The following is a 13,443-nucleotide window of genomic DNA, read 5'->3' as shown; positions in this document are numbered from 1 at the left end:
TGATCATATTGTAGTAGACATAGCAAACTGAGAGACTTCTCTCCCTTCAAAAACGAACGCTGATGTCAAGAATCGTTGTCGTGTTGTTGCAATATTTTTGTGTGTTCCTGAAGTGATCGACATATTTTGTGTTTGTTTGGCACTTAGTTTCGGCTTAAATTGATAATTTTTGGTGTTTTTCGTGATTTTCGATGATAGGCGAATGTAAAAGCCATTAAATGACTCGGGTCAAAAAGATTTAAAAAAATTCTCGGTGTATGTGTGAGCCTCGAGGGTATTGTAACATTCGAATACGATTGTGAACTTCGGTAAACGGTTTTGTCTCTGTTCTTCAATGATGTTACGAGTGTTCTGAAGAAAGCCGACTGTGGTCTGTTTGCTGACGATCTGAAACTCTTCCACGTTGTTAACGCGGTTTCTGATGCCATTGACCTTCAGTCGGACGTCGATGCATTTGCGGAATGGTGTGACAAGAATCTTATGACTAGTAACGTTGTCCAGTGCAAGGTTGTGTCCTTATTTAGGAAAAAAGAGCCGGTTCTTTTCGATTACTCTATCGGCAACGTTGCCTTATCCAGAGCATCTCAGATTTTAGACCTTGGTGTTTTGCTGGACTCCCACTTCACTTTCAAACCTCATATCAGCAAAAAGGTTGCTAAGGCTTTTTCTATGCTGGGTTTTTTTTTAAAGGATGTGTGCTGATTTCAAGGACGTGAGATGTCTCACCAGTCTCTACAGTGCTCACGTTAGGTCTCATCTGTAGTACGAGTCTGTAGTCTGGTCTCCTTCCAGTGAAGAACTTAACAGTGTCATTGAATCTGTCCAGAAGAGATTTGTTCTTTATGGTCTCAGACGTACTTTTAAGAGGGATCGGAATTAAGTCCTTCCACCGTATGACGATAGGCGTAAGGTCTTGAACCTCGAGCGCTTGTCTACCAGAAGGAAACATTCCCGCGTTTTCTTCTTGTATGATTTTCTTATGGAGAAGGTTAAATCGCCCAACCTGGCTGCTGCTTTTGACTCTTATGTGTATGTACCTGAGCACTCTTACGGGCTTCGTCGCGTTGGAGTTTTCCGACCACCGTACCACAGAACTTCTTACGGTTATAACGAACCTATCGCTGCTACTTGCAAAGAATTTGAAAAGTTTACTGACATTTATAGAACTAGTAATTCTCGTGAGATTTTTCGTTCCAGGGTTAAATCATCCTAACGTTGATGTCATGTCACTTGCCTAGCCTACGTTCACGCAGCATTTTACAGTAATTGATTTTTCTAAGTGCATAAGGTGGATGCTATTTTGATGGGTCGACTGGGTAGCTACCACTTCCGGTTTTGCTCAAATCACAGTCCGCTTATGCCGTGTTTCGCTGCATTTCGAACGCTGATGTTATTGTCAGTCTGATCGCTTAATTTTGTAAATTATTTGTGATCTTTTGATAAATAAATGTTTTCAAATCAAACCACGGTTCACAAACTCGCAGTCTCATGTTACAATGACCTCTCAGCTCACACATACACCTTGAATTTTTAAAAATCGTTTTTCGACCCATGTGATTTAAATATGTCCATTTACTTTGTTTAATCATGTAAAATACAGTACGGTCGTGCTTCCAAGCTTTTAATTTGCGAATGGTAATACATTAACAGCCCTGAAAGACCGAAATTCAACAACATTAACACAGGTTCACTCCTCTTCCCTTACCCCATCATTCAAGTGAAGTGACTTTGGTGAAATTGGTCACCGAAGCAAAGACACAGTGTCGGCCATAGTATATGACTGTTCATCATCAGTCGTTGCTACCGGTCCTTTCACGAGACAGTCATGATTTTGTAACATTGAACTCGTAATTGACAAAATCACATAAGAGCAAAATGCCATCTACAGATGGAAAGCTGTCTAGTCATAAGTGCTTAGGTGCATAATTGCTCGAATCGCAAACGGAAAATCGACAAACCGGGACGTTTCTGGACAACCGTACTAAGACGCGTGCAACGATCCTGTCGTAAGTAAATAAAAAATTATCCAAACATGACATGCATTTCAGCAACTCCAACGAAATTCGTGCTTACAGTCTCTCAGTAGATCCTTGGCTCTTTCTTCTGTTCAACCAGATAACCAAAAGGAATGAAAGAAAAGTCCTGGGATCTACAGACCTTCCATTCTTGCTGTGTATATATGCAAAGTGTACTTTGCACTAACCTCCAATTTTAAAAACGAAGAAATCCAATCCTATTTTTGTCTGTTTCAACCGTTCCTCAATTAATGCCAAAAATAATTTGTGTTGTCAATTAATACCACCCATCGTACGTCGAACATTATGCACACATCAAAATGGGTTAACAATGTTACTAAAACAACATGATTTATCAAAACATCTGTTTAATTGCACAAATCAAATTATTGACAATAAAATTTTATGTAACAGTAATTTCAAATAATTATGCATAATGTACAGGTCAAGCGAATGGCGGGCGACAGTTTTTAAACAAGCGATAATTAATAGCACATAAATTAGCGTCGCAAAACAGTTCCAACTATAGACAACTTAAATGAATTAAAATATCACATTTAATCACATATCGTTATACGCAAAAAATTAAAGGTCATAAATTCGAAAATTTCGTTTGCCTTTTGGAAATTCCAGCACTGAAAACTGTGATTTCGCGTCGTAGTACGAGATATTAGAAAATGTAAGTGGACAGATTTCTATGTGATGTAAGACATTTTAATGAGATTCCCGATATTTTGTTACAGTGGCTAATTCTTAAAAACGTTATTAAAATGTATCCACTTAATGCAATCCACATTATATTCCATAATTTTTGGCAGTTGTCAAACGCAAAGTATACACAGGGGTGTAACTTAGAACAATTTTCATTGTCGCTGCTTAGAACATTTTTGATTTTTGTACCAACCCTGTTGAATGTCGTTCAAAAACATCGAATCGTTTTTTAATTTTCTGAATGTTATAGTTATAGTTATAGTTATAGTTATAGTTAATTGTCTTCGGTAATTGCCTAACATCGATGGTATTTTACGACAATTTTTATGGTAAAGTGGTACACCCGTGAAAGTATATAAACATTGAAGGTAAAGCAAATCTGCAAGAACACACGGACCCCTACTTTCGGGTGAATATAGTTTTTATAATGTTGGACACAAGTCAAATTCACTTTGTTAGGTTGCAGCACATGCCAAAACTCAATACTAAACAACACACTTCCACCAACATTATCATGCCAAACGTAACGGATGCAACATAACAAATCTTATATTCACCCGGAACTTAAGGACCGTATTTCTTGCTATTCCCTGAGGATTTGCGTTACCTTCAGTATGTATATTTACCTTGGTCAAACGTACTATAGCTGCACATATCAACGCAAAAATTGAACTTGACTTGAAGCAAATTTATTCGGCATTTGAAAAAGAGCGCGCCAACATATGCAGCTATAGTACTTTTTACAACTGCCAAAAATATGGAATGTAATGTGGATTGGATTGAATAAAATTCTCCATAGTGGCTGGGCAGAACTAGCTTGTATATAAAATTATTCGTCTGTTACCAACAAGACGACAGAAATAAGCGATGTGGTAGGGGCTTTTGTTTTATCTTAATGTAGCTAAACGTATGTTGAACTTAATGAAGTAATAGATTTTTTTCCAAACCCTAGAATAATTTTTAACCAGAAGAACGGATTAATAATCGTGATGTGATAAATCCTTTACCGTTTGTAAAACGTTTATTAAGAAATGTTTTAAACTGTCTGCAGCCATAATAAAAATACATTTTCCAACTTCTCGTAATAAATCCTATACAGTGATAAACACTCTAAATGACCGTCTTTTTCTAAATTTCTTATTTCTCTTACTTCTCTCGTATCTCTATATATTCGTTATGGAGAAATGAGAGAAGTTGGAGAAATAAGAGATAATCATTATAGTAAATTGCGTATCTATGAAGAATCTATTAGAGCAATTGCTTTTATTTTTACTGCAGCCATTGATACAAAATCTTTTACTTCATTAGTTAAACGGTATGTAAGATAACACTTAACAAGGCCCATCGTTTATTTTTGTCGCCACTGTCGACAACAGATAAATAGCCGTTTCTAAGGTGTTAATAAGACAAGTCTAGAAAATTTTAACGAATAATTATAAATTTAACTTATTTTATAATAAACAAATCGAGCGACAGTAAAAAATTATTCCGATAATAAATCAGCTCCATAAACCAATGTTTCGAATAGACAACTTAATGAATAAAATATCACATTAAATCGCATCATTTCGCAAAAATGTGATTGAATCAAACGACCGGATTTAATGAAATAAAATACGAAAATTATCATTTATAATTGCGACAAAACAAACTCCATAAATAATCCAATTAAAAGGAACAGAGTCACTATCGCTTCTTCCATTACAAAATAAATAATTTTTTTAATTAAAAATAAAAAGAATCGCAGAGAGAAAGAAACAATCGAACAGAAAAACAACAACAACAACAAAAAGCTCCAAAGAAGCAGTCTGTATACAACAGAAAACCGATAAGAAGAGACGAGAGAGACGTACACATAATACAGAAATAAAATCACAAAATCATATCACATTAATACCAATTAGGAAATCTTTGAACCAAAAACGAAAGAGAAAAATGAAATAAAATAACAGAAAAAAAAAGTTCTGGAAACCGCCTCGTTAAAATCTCTTAATTGGTAGATAAAAGTCAAACAGATTTTCTATATATTTTTCATATGGCGTACGAGAATGGTGTGGTGAATATAGAATTAACTAACGAAAACGTAAATTCCATATCCAACATTTCAGATATCATATAAGCAGACGAAAAAGCGAAACAGAAACAGATAACTTAACCATCCAATAAATTCGTTTATCTAATGTAATGTGAATGTGACTGAGCGAAATAGCAAATAAATAATAAAAAAAAAATCTAAAAAAAATATCAAATCAAATGTGGTACCCCCAACCTCTCGTATTTAGGCAACATCACAAACAACTTTACTTCCAACTTAAATTCAATTCCAAAACGTCGTCTATGAAAATATTGTGTACACTATACATACATTGAATATTGCATTTATACGGCGACAATGAGTGGAATGAGTATGGGAGAAGTGCGAGATATTTAATCAGTAATTACTGTGTTACAGCCAATAGTCAACTGTGGGGCTGGTGTTCTTCGAACCAATGAAACAACGAACGGCAGCCATATCATTTCACCATACGAAAATTTCATACCCAGCGTATACAACACTAGGAGCAAGAGGGTCTCTTGTAGTTCGGTTGAATTGAATTACAGGCCACACCCATTCTCGTATCTATACACACACAGAGTTTTCAATTTTTCGTTATGCACACTCTCAACTGAGGAAATAAGCAGCGCTTTTTCAGTGTGTTTATTCAATATAACCGAGAGTCAATATGTTTTGCTGGTTGAATTCAATTCAGAGATTTCAGTTCTTTGTGAATATTCATCGAACGAGCATACCGACGATTTATACCCCGTAATTTCTCCTCTCACATGTATGTTACCTTTTTTTTATCCCATCACCTATGATTGTACGAACACTGTCAACCATCATCACAATCATCCGACCATATGGTGACTGTTTGGAACGTTGAATATTTTTTGTTACGATTTTCCTTTTGCTTGCGTCGTTTTTCGGGTCTTTGATGTGTGGTGTGAATAAAAATTCATTTTATTTGTGTTTAACTTGCGCGTAGGCACCGCCGGTTTTTCGCAATAACGATTTACTGGGAACTGTGTGTTCTTTGTCGCGCGGTTTTCAATATTTATTTGAGAAAAGTCGTAAATTAATTTTGTGTTGTTTGTGTGATTGAGAGTTACAGAGATTTTCAATTTTTCTCAACCGATGCGAGTGTTTTCCGGGTTCGCAAAAAAATTGGACTCACAAACTGTGTTCGATTGAATAATAAGGATTTTTACCTGAAGATCTTTTAAGAAAGAAATTTACCATGATCAATAATTGATCTGCCATCACACCATGGATGGGTGAAATGTGAAAGTGAATTTAACAAAAAAAATAAATAAAAATAAAATCGATCCCTTTGTGCAGTGTACTTAAAAAGAGGCAGGTGCAAAGGTGTTAATTTCTTTTTTCGCATGAATACAAACAAATCAAAAAGACCGTCGGCAAACAGTGACTCTGGTGCTGTTAGTGCATTATACTCAAATGGAAAAGGAAAAATAATGTGACTTTGCAAAACGATTGTTGCCTCCAATTCAATACTAAGAAATATAAGACAGACCGTCTACCGCAGACGATAATACACAAAACCATTGATTAACAAACACTATAAACTATTGAACAATATATGAACGGCCTTAAAATGGTGCTAGAACACCAAGGCCTACCAAATTTTTCCAATGCTGGCCTTCAACCGGCACTACAGCTGTATGCTGCGGCCGCAGCACATTTAGCACCAAGAAATCGTGTACCACCATGGGCACCATTTCTGCAATTCGGTGTGCCTGGCGTTTTCGGTAGTCCATTTTTAACGCGGCCACGTTTTGGCCCAACGCCTGGCGGCCCACCTGGACTGGCTGGTCTGAACGGATTGAATGGAATAGGTGGACCACATCAATTACCAAATAATCGGACGATGCCGGGACCGCCCAGCGAAGATTCGAATGAAGACCGAGGTGAGTGGGATTTTAATTTTGTATAACTCTGATTGAAACGTTAGAGATGATTCGGAAGATAGGACGGTTTCTAAATTGAGTGTTAAAATTGACAATGAAATTGGATTGAAGATTTTGAAGAACGATGTGTCACTTATTCCGAGTAATTACTGAAATTAAGTTTTCACTTTTTTTAAATAACTTTGTTCCACAAACAATAATTGTGGGAGACTAATTTCTTTCTATTCGCTGACATGATGAGCTTGAAACGGTTTTTTTAATGAAGTCCATTCAAAATAATTCATTAGTCAGAAGTTGATAAGTGTTTCGGCCGACCAAACAATACGTTTATCTGTTTTGTATTTCCCTGTCTGGGAAATTCGAACTGCCTTGCAACTTGCCAAACAACTAGGGAACAGACTACAATGGAATAGTTTACATTGTATTGATATCGGTAAATAAATGTTCTTTTTCTTTCAATTATCCAATTAAAGTCGATTTACAAGCTAGTAAAATAAGTGCAGTAGCCGACTGCGGACAATAAAAACGATAAAAGTCTATCAACTGATAAATAAGTGTTTGTTAAAAAAAAACAAGTTGTAAACTAGTGGGACACATATGCAGTATACGTATACCTACAATAAAAAATAGTGTTAATACAAACATATAACGACCGAGGCAACATTTTGGTTGATTTTCGAGGGTGGTTCTCGGTGCATTACAATTTTTAGATTATGAACAAATACTACATACACTGGTAATATCTGTAGAATGTATATTTATGCCCAAAAGTTCGAATATAAAAACCACAATTTGCTTCTTTTTTCTTGTATTGCCGTGTTAAGCCAAAACACCGTATCTTATTTGTGTTTTGACTATTAGGGTGCTTTCTTGAGCTTTAAGCTTCTTTTGTATTCCACCGAAATATTTCACTTTTCCAATGGAATCCAAAAGAAACCCAAAGCTTGTGAAAGCTCCGAAAGCTCTCCAAACAATGCGATAAGGTATTTTGGCTTAACACGGTAGTGTAGCAGAAAGTTTTTTTACAGTGGCTAACATTTTAAAACCAGCCAATCTAAGAAATTTCAGTTTATCGATAATTTTGACATTTCCTAGTGTGTCAAATGTCAAATTACATCAATTTAATACGGCCTTATTTTGTCATATACCTCGAGTATGAATAGGAAAAACAATAAACAAACTTTTGACATTCAACATATACATTGAAAACGTCAAGAATATTGAAAATTAAAAGATCTGAAAATAAATTTGAAAATGTTAGTCACTAGTATGACTATAAATTTCTAATTAGAACCAATTATATCTCCCCTCTCTCTTTTTCACTAGATAAAACGAAAACCATAACATTGGAATTAGAACTCTGATAAATGTGCAATATTCACTATTGTTATTACTTCACGTCTCAATACCAGTTTTGGCAAGAGGTGTATAATCTTATATTACATGCGTCAAACGTTTCATGTTTCAAGCACTACTTTCAATACGCTTAGCTTAATAAGATTATGAACCTCTTGCCAAAATTGTTATCGAGACGCGTGGTCATTGCTGGTCGAGCCGAAGGCGAGCAAGAACTGTAATGACCACACGTTAATTTTGGCAAAAGGTGCATACACTATTTTATGTGCCGAGAACATATATTCCGAGATAAACAAAAATACTCTAAAGTGATACGTAGGAAATTATTGTTCTAGGCAGATAAAATTCATTACTCGGCGTCGCCTCGGATCAAAAAAAATTCACACGAAAACTCGACTTTCCAACTTTTTATCCCATTTTATGTAAAACACTATTACATGACTAATGATAATCAGCGGGTGAATTTTATTGATCCGAGGTCAATAAACACATGAAAACAAGACATTTAATTTTTATCACTTTTTTTATCAATGAATTTTTCCTAACTAGTGTTTGAAACATGAAAAGTACGGTTTTCGACGCAGGTAGCATGTCAAAGATTTTGCATCAATATATCTATCAAAAGAAGTAACAGCACTGTGTGAAGTAAGCGACACAACAGCTAATCAGTTTTAATCTGACCTCACTTGTTCCGTGTTTCATAGACAATATAACAACATCAATTGCTTTTGGTAAACTCTTTTAATTGAGAAGATTAATTTGTTACTACAACTATTTAATGCCACAATAATGGCTCATAATTTCAATTACATTTGCTAAAAAAGTATGGTCTTCTATTCGCTTAAATTATACGTTGAGAAAAAAATGAATTTGGCACAATGACACGCAAGGATACATATATATCCAATTTTCCTTATCTCAAATTTGGCGCAGACAGGTTACCATTTCTTTGAAACAGCCCAAAAAGAACAATTTATTTAAAAAGTGCCTATAACTGAAGAATTTGGTGTCCGTTTTGGTATTGTTACGTGGTGGAATAATCGTTTTTTTAAATGAACTGCCAAAACGATAATTTTTAATTTAATTGGCTCAGCTTAACAACTTTTGCGGATTACTGCAAATAATGAAAAAAAAGAGAAACGAAAATTTTAATTTTTGTATGAAAAAATCCATAAGCTCACACAAAGCCGATGTTTAGTTGTTGGCAAAACATCGTCAATGTGTACTTCCAGACATACTGCAGTTAATTACTTAACAAAAGATAAAAAATTTGAAAATGCGGCCTCGTGTCATAATTACACATATAGAGCCTAATAAAGTACTTTGCACTTGATGTCATAAATAACCATTGCAGCCCTTGGGTTGTAAAACACTCCATCAGATGTGAAAACGAATCTGGCAGAAATAAATGTGACAATATAACGTGTACAAACCTCCTAGATGGACTTGTGTATAGGATGTTGATTCGAATTTTGCACTCCATTTTGTTCATGAGACTACAACTGTGATTGATGGTTCAAATGTAGAAAACGTTTGTTTGAAATGTAGAAAACGTTTGTTTGATATATTTTACCTCTCTTATTTTCCTTTATACACGTCTGTCACACTTATAAAATGTGTCGGTAATCTGTTACTTCCGTTGATCTAAGTATACTTTTAACAGATTATATAACATCTATTACTTCATTCGTTTTAACATTAATTTGGCTATATAAAACCATCCTTTTCGAGCTCTTCGTTAATTTTTTTTTTGGATCGTTGTCATTAACGGATGAAATGAGACACATAGGTCTTCATGATTTCGTTTACCAGATTCTTACACAGATCTATATGGAAAGGTCCTTCCGCCTGGCAATCCTAAAATTAAACGACTTTTAATCGAAATAACCATGCATATCGTTTCAATCAAAAAAAAAGTTGACAACAAAATTCAGTAGTAACAGTCAATGTGAAGTTCCATCAACAATCAAAGTACCTATTCAACCATAGCTTCAAAAATGTTGCTTGAATATGCATGAATGAAAAAAAAACGAAGAAATAACAAAATAATTTTCAAGTCGATTTCTTGTTAAAATACCAAGTTCTTTTACTCAGTATATATACAACGAAAACAACAAAATCAAAATCATTAAAATGTAATAATATGATGTAATTGGACGATGGCAAAACCATAACAAAATTGATGTTAGGCATAACGATTCGAAATAGGTATATACACACAGTATGCAAGGTGTTTTTTTTTATTACAAGCAGTAGAGGGACTAAGATGACTTAATTGAGAAAAATTAAATTGAAATTGAAAAGGTTTTTTTCCCTCAGACGGTTGTCTTACATATTCTTATTGAATAGTCTCTTTTCGGAGATTAAAACAATTTTTTTTATCTTCGAAAATAGTGAAACGTTAGCATGATGAATTTGTACTGCGTACTGCTGGTACACGTTTATCGTCACGCACACAATCTGAAGGTTAATAAAATCGGTTTTTAACCATGGCGGACGTACAGTGTTAAATTTAAACATTTTTTTATTCGATCAAATTTTGGTGTTTGTAACACCATAGATGTTTGTGTCTTGTTACGTCTCCATTCAGGTATGAAGAATTGGATGTGTCCGAAAAAAAACACCAACCTTTTTTATAATTAATTCCATTTAATTGCTTGACTTGGACTTTTTGAAAAATAATTTGGAAAACTTGTCCATTCAATGACTTTTTTCGGTGGATTTGTAATTAATTACAGATTTAAGGTTAAATTAATTGTTTTAAGTGTTAAACTCTCTTTATGGTTAATTTAAATTTTCTGTTTTAATTGAATATACGAAACGTAAATTCTTTGAAGGTTGCCGATATAAATTTATTGCATCACTGGGGTAACAATACCATTTGGAAAAGTTGTAATTATTACTAGACAAGGTGACCGACTAAAAAATTCCACGTAACATTTACTGAAAATCATTCAGTTTGCTTAAATAATAAGCACGTCCCGATTACTATATTATTAAGTCAAAATATCTAAGAATAGTGCTTTCACGGACGGCAAGATTATAAATCTAGTACTTTAATAGTATAAACATTAACATTAATTTGGCTATATAAGATGAAGTAGGTCAGAGATCGTTGCTGTTATAACAACGTTATCGTTCACGGAAAACTCATATATGCACCCCAGACGAAGAAATCGGGAACAGCTTCACGATTATAGAACATTAGTTGTGTGCTGCATATTGATCTGAGGATCATACAATGCCCGCCTAATGAATATTGTTGTTGTGTGCTGGATATTATTTTTCAGCGTGCAGGTCTTAGCTGTATGCCTGTTTTATAATATAAAATGACGCCATTTTTTTCAATTCAATAAACAACCTAATTTATCGTTTAATAGAAAAATTGATTTAATTAACTTTATCAATTTTATTTGCGTTAGCAAAAAAAACAAAAAAACTTTTTCAAATTTTTTTTTTTTTATTTTCAATTTTATTCGAGGGGTGACGCACTTCCATTTAATCCATTTAATCCATTAAATCCATTTAATCCATTTAATCCATTTAATCCATTTAATCCAAAAAATTTTTTTTAGTTTTACCGAAATAATTAGGCTACCGACCTGAAAAATTTGTAAAGTAATTACGAAAAATAGATTTGCACGATCCCCAGCTCGTTTAAGTACTCGTGAGGTATAGGAAATTTTTTTTTGTGAAAAATGGTATTAAATTTATTTAATCCATTTAATCCATTTAATCCACTTTACACCAAAAACTCCTAAAAGTGGATTTTTTCGCTTTTTAACATTGTAGTATGAGTTGTAGTACGTGGTTCGATCAAAATCAACAATTTTTAAGACTTTTACAGTATTTGGTAAAATGAACTTTTTTCCTATTTAATCCATTTAATCCAATTTTTATTCCATTTAATCCATTAAATCCATTAAATCCATTTAATCCATTTAATCCATTTAATACCATTTAATCCATTTAATCCATTTAATCTAGAAGTGAGTTACCCCTCGATTTTATTATTATTATTTGTTATTAGCCGTAGATTTATATTTAAATTCATCATATTAAATTGCTAACAGAATTTTTTTTTTGCTTACGTTTTTTCCGGTCACCCACCCAAGTACGGACCGCGACCATCGATGCTTAACCTCAGTTTCTGACTGCCAACGACTTTACCACTGCTGCTATACTGCTTGCATATAGTGGCAGTCTTATTTCGAACCGTTGTTACTTTGCTTTATGCAGCACACAGGCATATTTATACCTGCATGCTGAATATTGACTAAATGAATAAAGTCGTCCGTATTTAGAATGGGTTATGCAACAACATTTAATTGAATTTATTTTCTATGAAATGTGGTACTTCTCCCCACTAAGCAATGTCATCGGATATTAATATTTTAATTCTGAGCCTGGTTCTGAATTAGAGGTTTTTTCAATCGTTCTACAAAAAAACTGTTCACATTAATAGTGAGCATCTATTACGCGAATTAATAAATTAAGATTGGCTCACCTAGTTTGTGTATATTACGTAGGTGGAAGCACGGGGTTTCAGGGGGTTTCGAACATTTAGTTTTTTCATGTTGCAGATATTGCAGTGTCAAATTCTGTCCAAGATGTGACATATTTGCAAGGTATTGGCCTTTTTCACAAAGTATAATCAGCGTAACCTTCGTAAAAAGAATCTTGAATCTGACAAGAGCACGTGTGCCAACGTGTAAAAAACAAATGTTCAAAACCCCCTGTTGAACCGTGGCGATCCTCTTGTCAAACGGACAGTACATAAACAAATTCCATCATTTATTGCTGAATACCACCAACTATTTCTGTTAACATTTCAAAAGCCTTTAACACCGAAAATGGATTTAAAAGTTCGTTCGTCAAAATTTCTATTGAAATACATAAATGTAACATTTGCATTGCATATTAATTCGGTAAAAATAGAAATAACTTTAAATGAAGGAATAAAATTAGATTTGATAATCATCTTTATGCGTATGTTCTTGAGATCTTCCTTTTATTTCATTAAAACAATAAATTTATTGTTGCATAGTCCATTCTAAATACAGACGACTTTATTCATTCAGCATGCAGGTATAGTTCGATAGTACCATTTAGTCAATATTCGGCATGCAGGTAAAGTTAAGTAATACATCCCACAACTAATTTGAAGATATAATTCAGCACACAGCAAATATATACCTGGGAACCTCACAATATTCCTACGAGCTGAATAATATTATTGCCGGAACTATATTTTGAAAATATTCATATTACATGTTTATTGTAATACAACACACGGGAACATTATTCAGTCTGCAGCAAATATATGCAGCACACAACAAATGTCGAATTTGCCGAATTTTCCGTGTTGTTTTCGATAACAGATGTGATCCGATCA

General features: G+C 34.0%; 1 protein-coding gene across 3 annotated transcripts in view; it reads left to right on the top strand.

Moving 5' to 3' along the window:
- The first annotated feature begins 5,421 nt into the window (after positions 1–5,421).
- The window catches only part of LOC119068462 (homeobox protein unc-4-like), a 40,159-nt gene continuing 32,137 nt past the window's right edge, over positions 5,422–13,443 (top strand). The window contains exons 1-2 of one of the 3 annotated variants that reach the window (XM_037172063.1): positions 5,422–6,041; positions 6,176–6,692. In XM_037172063.1, coding sequence (XP_037027958.1) covers positions 6,365–6,692 — 328 coding nt within the window. In that variant the 5' untranslated portion in view covers positions 5,422–6,041; positions 6,176–6,364. Of the gene's footprint in view, positions 6,693–13,443 lie in introns of all 3 variants that reach the window. The other 2 variants (XM_037172054.1, XM_037172072.1) reach the window with 2 other exon arrangements.

This window comes from Bradysia coprophila, chromosome II (assembly GCF_014529535.1).
Source record: "Bradysia coprophila strain Holo2 chromosome II, BU_Bcop_v1, whole genome shotgun sequence".
NCBI lineage: Eukaryota > Metazoa > Arthropoda > Insecta > Diptera > Sciaridae > Bradysia > Bradysia coprophila.
The sequence above is the reverse complement of the archived record's forward strand: the minus strand, read 5'-3'. Positions and strand labels throughout refer to the sequence as shown.